Here is a 12,960-nt window from a genome sequence, read left to right as displayed (position 1 = left end):
ATGCACTCCAGATCTGTTGCGGATGCATTTCTGCATGCATGTTTTTGACATGTTCACTGCGTTTCTGGATGCATTAATGGTGCAGTTTTTATATCACTGTACTGGGGTCTGGTGCATTTTTAAAGCATTTTACCACGTTCCAGTACACGCAGGGAAAATGCAGCATGTTCTACTTTTTATAAACTACTTTCCATGCGTTTTTTTTTTTTTTTTTTCTTGCAGAAAAAAATAAGCACTGGACTGCATGTAGTGTGAACTGACCCTAAATGTTATTCAGTGGGGACAATGTGTGCAAAGATCTACAGCCATCTGATACTACTGCCTCTGAAGGGCTCATTCACTATGTGAGGTTGGAGGGCAGTAAACCCCTGCTTTTACTGCCCCCCCCCCCCCTGCTGCTATCCCATTTAGCTACAGAGGCAGCTGCTGGGGATGTACACATACCACGCCCACGGCCAAAATGCATAACTTTGTGGTCACAAAATAATTTTTATTTTCATTTTTATTAGTAATACTACAGTTATCACTAATAATAATAATAGTAGTAACAATAATAAAAATAATAGTAATAATAATATTACTACTACTGTATTATCATCACTATTATGTTTATTATTGTTACTACTATTATTATTATCCCGATAATTTGTATTATCAATATTCCTACTAATAATAATAATTTATTATTATTATTATTATTATTATTATTATTATTATTTTTAAATTATTATTATTAGTAGGAATATTGATAATACAAATTATCGGGATAATAATAGTAGTAGTAACAATAATAAACATAATAGTGATGATAATACAGTAGTAGTAATATTATTATTACTATTATTTTTATTATTGTTACTACTATTATTATTATTATTATTATTATTATTATCCCTATAATTTGTATTCTCAATATTCCTACTAATAATAATGATGATAATAGTAGTAGTAGTAGTAGTAGTAGTAGTAGTAATATTGATAATACAAATTATAGTGATGATAATAATAAAAATAATAGCGATGATAATACAGTAATAATAATCACTTTTTTTATTATCATAGTTAGTTAGTAATATTGATAATACAAATTATAGTGATGATAATAAAAATAATAGCGATGAGAATACAGTAAAAATAATCACTTTTATTATCATTATTAGTAATATTAATACAAATTATAGTGATGATAATAAAAATAATAGCGATGATAATACAGTAAAAATAATCACTTTTATTATCATTATTAGTAATATTAATACAAATTATAGTGATGATGATAATAAAAATAATAGCGATGATAATACAGTAAAAATAATCACTTTTATTATCATTATTAGTAATATTGATAATACAAATTATAGTGATGATGATAATAAAAATAATAGCGATGATAATACAGTAAAAATAATCACTTTTATTATCATTATTAGTAATATTGATAATACAAATTATAGTGATGATGATAATAAAAATAATAGCGATGATAATACAGTAAAAATAATCACTTTTATTATCATTATTAGTAATATTGATAATACAAATTATAGCGATGATAATAATAAAAATAATAGTGATGATAATACAGTAATAATAACCACTTTTATTATCATTATTAGTTAGTAATATTGATAATACAAATTATAGTGATGATAATAAAAATAATAGTAACAATAATAGCGATGATAATACAGTAATAATTGTTATCATTATTAGTTATTAGCAATTATTATTATTATCATACAGGATTTTAAAGGACCAACAGTTTGTGCAGCACTTTACAGTAAAAAAAAAAATAGACCGTGTGTGTGTGTAATAATATATAATTTTATTTTTATATATATATATATATATATATATATATATATATATATATATATATATATATATATATATATATATATATATATATATATATATATATAGGCACACAGTCTATAAATAGACTAGATTTTTCCTTTAAGCCCCTGACAGCCCAGCGGAGAGTTTGCAGCATGTCATGCACTGTACAGGGAGGGGTTAACCTTCTCAGGTATGATGGGTGCAGCACACACCCCCCCCCCCCTTCTTGTACGCTGAGCTCAGCCTGGAGGAGAGAGGTGAGCTGGCAGGGGAGGAGGGGGTCACCCAGCTGGAGATTGGCTGCTTGCAGGGGAGGGGGTCACGCAGCTGGAGATTGGCTGGAGCTGTGTGCAGAGGAGAGGGGTTGGGGACTCCATACACACAAGGTGGGTGGTGTCAGTGAACAGGGAAGTGAGAAGCAGCTGGGAGAAGTTTTGCAGGGCCCCCCCCCCCAGACATGACAGGGGCCCTTGTAGATTGTCAGCTGAAGAGCCCAGGCTGACAGTAACCCGGCACCATGCTTCCTGCTCAGGGAGGAGGGGGGACAAAGTTTACTGGAAAATGTTATGCGGAAGAAGCTGGTAATCCCAGGCCGGCCCAGTACAGAACATTCATCCCATGTCATGTCCTCCACTGATGAGTCACTGGAGTGCCAACGTGTGCAAGCACTGACAGCACACTGACAGGATGATCACTGACAGGCCTGGCGGGGGTAAGAGACCAATCAACCACCTCCAGCACTGAATGTACTGAACTGCAGGACTGGGGTAAGCCATACACGTATCCACGTCCGATCGATCTGGGTAAGAGCAATCGCAAACAAGCGATTTATCACCGATTCAAAATATCGAATATTGCAACACATACAGTATTTATTGAAAATACAAAATATAAAATATTGCAACACATACAGAATTGATTGAAAATTCAAAATATTGAATATTGCAGTATTGATTGAAAATACAATCTATTACAATTGTACAGAATGCTATATTTCTTTGTAAGACCGGTGATCTATACTACCATCATATACTGAAAATAAGACGATGTATAAAAATATATTGAAACAAACAAACAAACAAAATAACTTGAATTAATCGGTATGACGATCAGTTATCGGACACACACATGGATGTTCATTCAGTTGATCAGAACCGATCAATTAGCTAATGGTGACTATCTACGTATTGATCTGATTGAATGATTCACAGAATCAGAAAATATGGTTGCAGCTTTGAATTATCGAAAAAACAAATACTGTGTTATTGATTGATTTTGAGAAAAACTGATCATTAAAATTATTCTGATTGGTCTGGATCATATAAGAAAGAAAAAAGTAATTAAATGTAAGTTTATGGCACATTGAACAACCTTTTCATACCGTTCTGGTTATTAAAATTGTTTTTTTATTTGGAAGTATATCGGATCAGAATGGGTAAGTCATCTCTTTACCCCTTCTCACTCGTCCTGGCGTCCCCTAAAAAGTTCTGAACTTCTGGGACAAATTTTGGTCAATCAGATGACCACTGTGATTGGCTGTCATAGTGATCACATGATTGGGAGCTGGTCCAACCAGCTACCAATCATTAGCAGGGACCAAGAGCAATCTTTCACAGCTCAGTCCCTGTCCTGGGAGCAGTGAATGCGCTCTTAGCACAGAAACCTTGACCGCCCGCTGACACATATGTGCGGCCTGTGGGCGTTAAAGGCCACCTTTTTGCCAATGCCTATATGTGTTAGGCAGTCGTAAAGCGGTTAATAATTGTATTCATAGGGAAGCACATCACATAGGATTAGAATGGATCAGTTGGTTCCTAATATATTTCAAAATAGTTTTTGATTTATTTTGTGTACATGGTCCAATTGTTTAAAATTATTTCAATTATTGCATTGATGCCTCCCAATTGACAATACAATCACATATAAAATTGTCCCTGTGATCACCAGTCTACTGGTGGCCATGTTTATATTGATCTGTCTTGAATGATTCTTCACAGAAGAGAACAATAGGATTGCAACTATGAATTATCAAAAAGACTCAAACTGGTTGATTTACTAAAACTGGAGGGTGCAAAAAAAAAAAAAAAAATAATAATAATATATGTATACATACATACATACATACATACATAAATAATTTTTATATATATATATACATTTATTTTTCAAAGCTCATATTTAAAATCATTCAGTGTATGGTCACAATTAGATTGATCAGAAGCAATCATAAAAAGTCTGACAAGAAAAATATCTAATTGTGGCCATGTATGATTGTCATGATGTATGGCCATGATTGTTTACAGAATATGACAATACAACTGAATCTAGAAATTATCAAAAAGAGACATACACTGTTATTGATCTCAAGCAAAACCGATTGATTGATCTTAATTATTTTCATTAGTCTAGACAGAAAATCCAATTGTAGGAAAGTAGTTGATCAACATGATTGTTTAGTGTATGACACATTGAACAATATGTTGCGTTTCCTATGGAATTTTTCTCCTGTATGGTGAATCAATCGACAATACGTTCATATATAAAATTGTTCTGCTCGTACAATCGATCATTCCGTACAACTAAATTTATTATTATTGAAGGGAACATAATTTAAATTGTATATTAGGGGGCAATTTTTTTTTTTTTCACACCACAATATCCCCTGGTATACATACACATATATATATATATAAAAAATATCTTTTTAATTGGATTGAATGAAAATTGCATTCCAAAGATCCTCTATACATGGCTAGTGAGCTTTCAATAGATTTAAAATCTGCCAAGACAATTGGCTACTAGTTAACTAAATAGTAGTCTGCATATCTAGGGAGAACCAATCATAATTCAGACTGATTAGAAGATTGTTTTGTTTGTTTTTATTGGATCATAATTTCAATCAATATTTGCAATATTTGCAGTCAGTTGCAGATGCAGAACAATACTGTGTGTTGCATTGTTTTTATCAATCATAGCTTGTTTGTTTGTGAATGCTTGTAACTAATTTGATCACAAATTGTTACATATATGGCCACCTTAAAGCAGAGTTCCACCAAAAAAAAAAAAATACCCCTGGGACAGTCAGGGCTAGTGCATTCCACAATGGCTAGCCTCTGAACTGTCCCGGGTTGCACTTACCTTTTAGAAGAAATACTTACCTTGAAAATGTATTGTCCAGCGCTGCCATCTCAGGTGTGGGCAGCTTGAAGCCAGCGCGATTCTCTTCTGCGTCCTCTTCCGTCTTTCCTCGGTCCCACGATGCACTGCACCGGCCCCGCCGTCACTTCCGGGGCTGCAGTGTCATCCCTGCACAGCTTCTGGGCATGCCCAGAAGCTGTTTAGCAAGGTATGACGGCGCCTTCACCGGAACTGACGTCGGGGCCGGTGCAGGCACATTGATTCCTGGGAACGATGACGTCCAGCTCCCAGGAATCATTGCAAAGCCAGGAAGTGACGAATCGCCGCGGCCACCGAGGGGAGGAAGAGAAAGTAAGGTAAGTATATTTTCTTCTAAACGAGGTAAGTAAAAAAAAAAAAAAAAAAATTGCTATTATCCATTTATTTTTCAGGTGACCCGGAGCGAGAAGATGGACCCAAGTCACATTTTAGGGTGGAACTCCACTTTAAGGCCCCTTTAACACGGGCTTTCCGATCTGAGCCGCCTGTCAGTTTTTCAGGTGGACCGGATCGGATGTACCTCTGTGGAGCAGCGGATGTCAGTGGTGACATGTCCTCTGACACCCGCTGCTCTCCGATCCTGTCCATGATATCCAGATGGATGGAAACCCGATTTTCCATCCGCCTGGAGGATCGGATAGGATCCGCTGATAACAGACCGCCTGTCCGGTTTCACCCGATCTCCCATAGAGAAGAACGGGGATCTGACAGCTCCATCTCTGCAAAGTAAGTGGGGACGGAGCTGTCATCCATCTGCTCAGCGGGGATCGGCGGAATCGATCCCCGCTGAGCAAAATGGAGTCCGCCGGGCGGAAAGCCCGTGTGAAAGGACCCTAAATTGATCAAGACCTCAATAAATTGGTCTGTGGTTTATGATTCTAAGGCTACATTTACACTCTGAGGAGAACATGTACAAAATTGTGAGGTTTCCCAACATGCACAGAAACGCACTGCACTTTAGTAGACATGCGGCGGTGTAATTCTTAATGTTATGCCCACACATATGCTAATGCATGGCACCATGCGCTCCGGCACGGCTTGATTTTTGCAAAAGGGTCAGGGACTTCTTTTGCGCATTTTCTCCATGTGTGGCGGCCAATTTAAATAAATAGGTTTCCCTACACACAATAAAACACGCCATAAAAATGTAGCCGTGAAGCAATTTTAGGCGACGCAGCATAATGCAGCATTATAGTGTGAACAGGGCACATAAAGAACAATTGTATGCTATGGACATTTTGTGGTAACTGCCATTGAACTAGTGCAGAAAAACAGCAGTTGTCTATAGTGTGATCCCTGGGGGCCAGGCAGAGCTGCTATTAAAAATCACGGGGCCCCATACAGCCTACCTAACAGCCCCCCCCCCCCCCTGAAAATATCAAATACACTAAAATCATTATTGACGGACACACACATAACATAACTTCCAAAATTCCTGATAAATCTAACAGATGAAATTGGATTGATTTATTGAATAAAGCTTACTATGCTTCAGTTCTGAATGAATCACTCACTGTGTTCATTCAGAAAAGGAAGATGCTGGTAAATGACATATTTACTGGCCTCCTTCCCCAGCTCTCTATCCAGAACATCCACCCCCGTGTGCCCGCAACAGCCGGTGTCTTGTCGGATAGTGCATCCCACGGACTGCGCATGCGCGGTAAATGACGTCAATCCAGCTGACTGCTCCGCTCAGCTGGGGTTGACGTCATTATTGCGCGTGCGCAGTCCCGTCAGATGCATTTTTCGACGGGAGACTGTGCATGGGAAGGATTATAAAACATAGCAGCGAACAGTTGACTGAGAGGAGGCGGGCCTGCGGGACGGAGTAATCGAGGAGGCGATACTCCGACAAGACACCGGCGGGAGAGGGAAGCCGGTAGCTCTGGGTAGGAGAGCACAAGAAAGACAATGGGTGCTGCGGGATGAAATTACAGAAAGGATGCCATTTCTGTAATTGGATCCTCAGCTAAAAGAAGGCTGGAGGTAGAGGGGGAGAAACTGGCTTTTAGCTGCTGCAGGGAGAGAGAGACACACAGGGCATCCTACAGCACTGATCATCCTCCCTGTACGGTCCACATCTGATTCCCCCTGCTGCCCGGGCCCACCTGTATGCCTGGCCCCCATATAGGAGGACTGGTGGTACCCATGTACCATGGTATATTGAGGTGACCTGATGTTTCAAGCGGCATCCTGATGGTCGGTGGTGCAGCAGCTGGAATGTACTATGGGACTTGTTTCTCTGTGATTGCAGACTGTAATATTGGCGGGACTCTAGAATAACACGCCTGATCTTGTAGAATAACCCAGATCAGCCTGTTTTCCTGCATGATCACATGTCTATGTACATGTCACAGTGTGTTCTTGCAATTTGCGCCACAGGCCAGAACCATGTACATTAAGAGCATTACACCCCCGTTCTGTGCCGGGTCTGCTGTACAATGTACAGAGATTTCTGCAGCCATGCTTACTGTGCAAATCAGCGGAATAAAAATGCACAAAACCAGTGAGGACGTGCGCTGTGCCAGGGGAATCTTCTGTAGTTCAGTCTCATTTCAATCAATATTTAAAGCACAAAAAACATTATCATTACCCATAACCCTTAGATCACATTTCTGCCTGCAGTGTGTAGGGCAACCCCGTTATTTCAATGGCCTGCCCTACCTGCAAGAAACACGGGGTAAAAGTCCCAAATGCTTTTTTTTTTTTTTTTTTTTTTTTTTTATTGTGCCGCACTGAACCACATAGTCAAAAGAGCAGTGCATTTCTCTGTGTGTTGGGAATGTGTGCGATTTTGTGTGCATTCTCAACACATAAAATTGTGAACCTAGCCTATGGGGGAATCTGTCCGTGTTTACAGCTAAAAAGTCTAAACAGTGTGACAAAATATGAGCTAGGAGGAATAGTGCCCCATCATTGGTGTCAGTGGGAGGAATATTGCCCCATCATTGGTGTCAGTGGGAGGAATATTGCCCCATCATTGGTGTCAGTGGGAGGAATCGTGCCCCATCATTGGTGTCAGTGGGAGGAATCGTGCCCCATCATTGGTGTCAGTGGGAGGAATAGTGCCCCATCACTGGTGTCAGTGGGAGGAATAGTGCCCCATCACTGGTGTCAGTGGGAGGAATCGTGCCCCATCATTGGTGTCAGTGGGAGGAATAGTGCCCCATCACTGCTGTCAGTGGGAGGAATAGTGCCCCATCATTGGTGTCAGTGGGAGGAATAGTGCCCCATCACTGGTGTCAGTGGGAGGAATAGTGCCCCATCATTGGTGTCAGTGGGAGAAATAGTGCCCCATCATTGGTGTCAGTGGGAGGAATCGTGCCCCATCATTGGTGTCAGTGGGAGGAATAGTGCCCCATCACTGGTGTCAGTGGGAGGAATCGTGCCCCATCACTGGTGTCAGTGGGAGGAATAGTGCCCCATCACTGGTGTCAGTGGGAGGAATAGTGCCCCATCATTGGTGTCAGTGGGAGGAATAGTGCCCCATCATTGGTGTCAGTGGGAGGAACAATGCCCCATTGTTGTTATCTCTGGAAGGAATAGTGCCCCATCATTCATATTAATCAAAAGAATAGTGACCCATCATAGGTGTCAGTGGGAGGAATAGTGACCCATCATAGGTGTCAGTGGGAGGAATAGTGCCCCATCATTGGTGTCAGTGGGAGGAATAGTGCCCCATCATTGGTGTCAGTGGGAGGAACAATGCCCCATTGTTGTTATCTCTGGAAGGAATAGTGCCCCATCATTCATATTAATCAGAAGAATAGTGACCCATCATAGGTGTCAGTGGGAGGAATAGTGCCCCATCACTGCTGTCAGTGGGAGGAATAGTGCCCCATCATTGGTGTCAGTGGGAGGAATAGTGCCCCATCACTGGTGTCAGTGGGAGGAATAGTGCCCCATCATTGGTGTCAGTGGGAGAAATAGTGCCCCATCATTGGTGTCAGTGGGAGGAATCGTGCCCCATCATTGGTGTCAGTGGGAGGAATAGTGCCCCATCACTGGTGTCAGTGGGAGGAATCGTGCCCCATCATTGGTGTCAGTGGGAGGAATAGTGCCCCATCACTGGTGTCAGTGGGAGGAATAGTGCCCCATCATTGGTGTCAGTGGGAGGAATAGTGCCCCATCATTGGTGTCAGTGGGAGGAACAATGCCCCATTGTTGTTATCTCTGGAAGGAATAGTGCCCCATCATTCATATTAATCAGAAGAATAGTGACCCATCATAGGTGTCAGTGGGAGGAATAGTGACCCATCATAGGTGTCAGTGGGAGGAATAGTGCTCCATCATTGGTGTCAGTGGTGCCAGAGGAAACTAACAGTGCCCCGTCATTGGTGCCAGCGAAAAGGAAGTGTCCCATTATTGGTGTCAGCGGAAAGGAACAGTGCCCCATCATTGGTGTCAGTGGGAGGCACAGTGCCCCGTCATTGGTGTCAGCGGGAGGAATAGTGCCCTATCATTGGTGTCAGCGGGAGGAATAGTGCCCTATCATTGGTGTCAGCGGGAGGCAGAGTGCCCCGTCATTGGTGTCAGCGGGAGGCAGAGTGCCCTATCATTGGTGTCAGCAGGAGGCAGAGTGCCCCGTCATTGGTGTCAGCGGGAGGCAGAGTGCCCCGTCATTGGTGTCAGCGGGAGGCATAGTGCCCCGTCATTGGTGTCAGCGGGAGGCAGAGTGCCCCGTCATTGGTGTCAGCGGGAGGCAGAGTGCCCCGTCATTGGTGTCAGCGGGAGGCATAGTGCCCCGTCATTGGTGTCAGCGGGAGGCATAGTGCCCCGTCATTGGTGTCAGCGGGAGGCATAGTGCCCCGTCATTGGTGTCAGCGGGAGGAATAGTGCCCCATGATTGGTGTCAGCGGGGGGAAAAGTGCCCCATCATTGGTGTCAGTAGGAGGAATAGTGCCCCATCATTGGTGTCAGTAGGAGGAATAGTGCCCCATGATTGGTGTCAGCGGGGGGAATAGTGCCCCATCATTGGTGTCAGTAGGAGGAATAGTGCCCCATCATTGGTGTCAGTAGGAGAAATAGTGCCCCATGATTGGTGTCAGCGGGGGGAATAGTGCCCCATCATTGGTGTCAGTAGGAGGAATAGTGCCCCATCATTGGTGTCAGCGGGGGGGAATAGTGCCCCATCATTGGTATTAATGGAAAGAAAAGTTCCCCAAAGGCTGGAAAGAGGCAATCAAGTTTGGAGATGTTACATTGTGAAAGAATAGCAAATATCCTTTGACAGGAGGGAGGGCATAACTATACAGACACGTTTTATTTATACATGATCACATGACGAGGACAAATAATAATGATTGGCGTTGGCTTATTTCTAGAGGACCACAGCTGTCCGGTGACACAATGGTGACAAACCAAAGGGGTTGCTTTGTGTTTTACTTTTCTGAGTTATGAGGGAATATTATAGTTCACCACATAATGGATCTTTGTTTTCATGTACAGTTATTTGGTTACAGGTTTGGCATCTTTTACTTCTCATGTGACAGTAAGGAACATTTCATGGGGAAATTCCCAGTCCTTTAATGATGTTTATAGATTCTTCTGTGATTCCTGTGTGGTTTATGGTGTCCAGGAAAGATTGTGGGAATTATTATTTATTTATTTTATTTTATTTTTTTTTTTTAATTCAGAAAATCCTCAACCTTTTACTTTCAGACCCAGTTTATTAAAGAAATATAGTTTGCATGTAAAGCTGATCTCGGGGCCAACGTGGTTTCTTTTTTTTTTTTTTTTTTAATTTCAATATATTCTCCAATAGCCACAAAATCCACTTTGTGTGCACCATATTCCTTTACAAAACCCACATATTACTTTGTAAAAGCAGCAGTGACATCATCATTGTGCAGTACATAGCCTGGTACAGAACAGCACTATGGGAGGGGAAGGGAATGGTGGCCACCAATACTTATCTCATGAATGGTTTACTTAAATGCATGTTGTTCACGTTCAACTAAAGATTAACTTTTTATTTTTTTTTCTAATTGAATTTTTTTTTCACATTCTGCATCTGTAATTTTTTTATTCCAGCCATGTCTGAACTGTGCCGCCTTTGCTCCGCTCCTCTCCGTGGTTCACGGCGAAAGTGGCTGTTTGGAGGCTCTGGGACACTGCCTACTTTATTCTCACAAGCCCTTGGGAGTACTGTCCAACGCAGCCCACCTGGAACAACTTCCAAACCTGGTAAAGGCAAGGGTCAGCCTGAAGATGCAGAGTTCCTGTGCGGAAAATGCTGCCACACACTCAATGTCTACCACCGATACGACTTAGTAATGTCCCGAATGAAAGAGCTCTTTGAACAGAGGTCAATTCGACTTTTAACAGAGCGGGAGAAGCTTTCATTCACTCTACGGACCATCCATGCTAGGGCTTGGAGCCTCCCTCTTCCTGAATATCTTGGACATAACCAAGAACGCAATTCATATGGGTATCATGGCTCTTACAACGATCTCCGATCAACTGGCTACAACAGATCTCGAAATAATTCCCTTTCTCCTTCTCCGGGGTACCAAAGTTCATTCCCTAACTCGCCCTTTCCAGATCACCCAAGTTCCTTCCATGGTTCTTTCAGCTCCTTGTCCTCAGGAAGCCACTCAAAGTCCTATCATGAACTTCTGGACCAAGACCGCTCACGGTGGGAGCATGAGAGCTGGTGGGATACTAACTCTGCAGGCTGCTCACGTTGTGTCAAGGGGGAAAAGTGCCATTCCTGTTCATCATGGAGGGTCTCCGATGCCAACTATGAGTCTGTCTGCACTGTACCAAGGAGAAAGAAACCGTACAGAGGATCAGATAGTGGCAGCACAGGTCTCCTCAGGAGTAAATCTCTAGGAAGCTTTGATGATAGCAGCACCAAGGGGTCCCTGTCCTCATTGTCAGCCACTTCTTTGGACTCCTTGCGCTTTGTTGGAGAAGAAGACGCTGACGTCTTCTGGGTAGCCCATTCACCTTTACCATCATCTCCATCAGCGCCTCTACACTCCCCCAAGCCTGTGGTAGGAGAAGTTCTAAAAAGCTTGAAGGAGATTAAATACAGTCCAGTTAAAACACCAACCCGAAGCAAAATACCAGTCAGAGGTCTGCAGAGAGCAAGAGCAGAATACATGGATCAGCAGATCCAAATTCACAAGGGACCAGAGGAGCCAGCGGTGGAAGGAGTTGGGGAAGACTGGGATGCCTTTATGGAGATTGGGTCTGAGGTAAGATAATACCTTTTATTATATTCATCTGTACTGAGAAAATATGTAGTCTGCAATGGCTAACTCTTTCAAAAATGCTAGCTGCCTGACTGGTCCAAATACTTCAATGCTGTGAGTCATTGACCTGGAACAAGCCTGAATTCAGGAGCTCTCACTTTGCTTGCTGTATTCTCTTTCCAGGTAACATTTAATACTGAGGATGGAGACTGCCAGGCTACTAGCTTTTTTAGAGAAAGGTCAGAAATGGCAGTATCTATAATTTCTCTTGGTATGGTTTTTCTTTAATTTACTGCAATGCGGTTTTAGCACAAAACTCACTTTATTACCTTATGGCACCTTTATGTTTAATCTGTTTTAGTAAATTTTGCAATTATAACAACCCACTTGGACAAAACGTGAAGTGTACTCCGAGGGTCAGAGGTGTATTTTGTTTTTTTGCTGCCCTAGGCAAGACTAAAATTGGGCGCCCCCCTTCCCTCTCCTATGTAAATTTGCCCCACTCCTTATTTTTTAACGGATGTGACTCCCTCCAAGATTGAAGGACTACAAGTCCCAGCATGAACCCCTGAGATCTCAGAGAGAGTGAGAGGGGGAGAGAGAGGGGATGAGAGAGAGAGAGAGGTTGAGAGAGGGGGGATGAGAGAGGGGGTGAGAGAGAGAAAGAAAGAGAGGGGGTGAGAGAGGTGGGGTGAGAGAGAGAGAAAGGGGGGGGGGTGAGAGAGAGAGAAAGGGGTGAGAGAGA

General features: G+C 42.2%; 1 protein-coding gene across 3 annotated transcripts in view; it reads left to right on the top strand.

The window, feature by feature from the left end:
• Nucleotides 1-12,960, top strand: part of LOC309560234 (uncharacterized protein) — a 77,408-nt gene that overhangs the window by 12,835 nt on the left and 51,613 nt on the right. Inside the window, exons 1-2 of one of the 3 annotated variants that reach the window (XM_082263808.1) lie at nucleotides 2,257-2,551; nucleotides 11,050-12,218. In XM_082263808.1, coding sequence (XP_082119934.1) covers nucleotides 2,527-2,551; nucleotides 11,050-12,218 — 1,194 coding nt within the window. In that variant the 5' untranslated portion in view covers nucleotides 2,257-2,526. Of the gene's footprint in view, nucleotides 1-2,256; nucleotides 2,643-11,049; nucleotides 12,219-12,960 lie in introns of those variants that run through there. The other 2 variants (XM_082263809.1, XM_082263810.1) reach the window with 2 other exon arrangements.

Source organism: Pelophylax lessonae, assembly GCF_965119305.1.
Source record: "Pelophylax lessonae genome assembly, chromosome: 7".
In the NCBI taxonomy this organism is placed as follows: Eukaryota; Metazoa; Chordata; class Amphibia; order Anura; family Ranidae; genus Pelophylax; species Pelophylax lessonae.
This window is presented reverse-complemented; position numbering and strand designations above follow the sequence as displayed.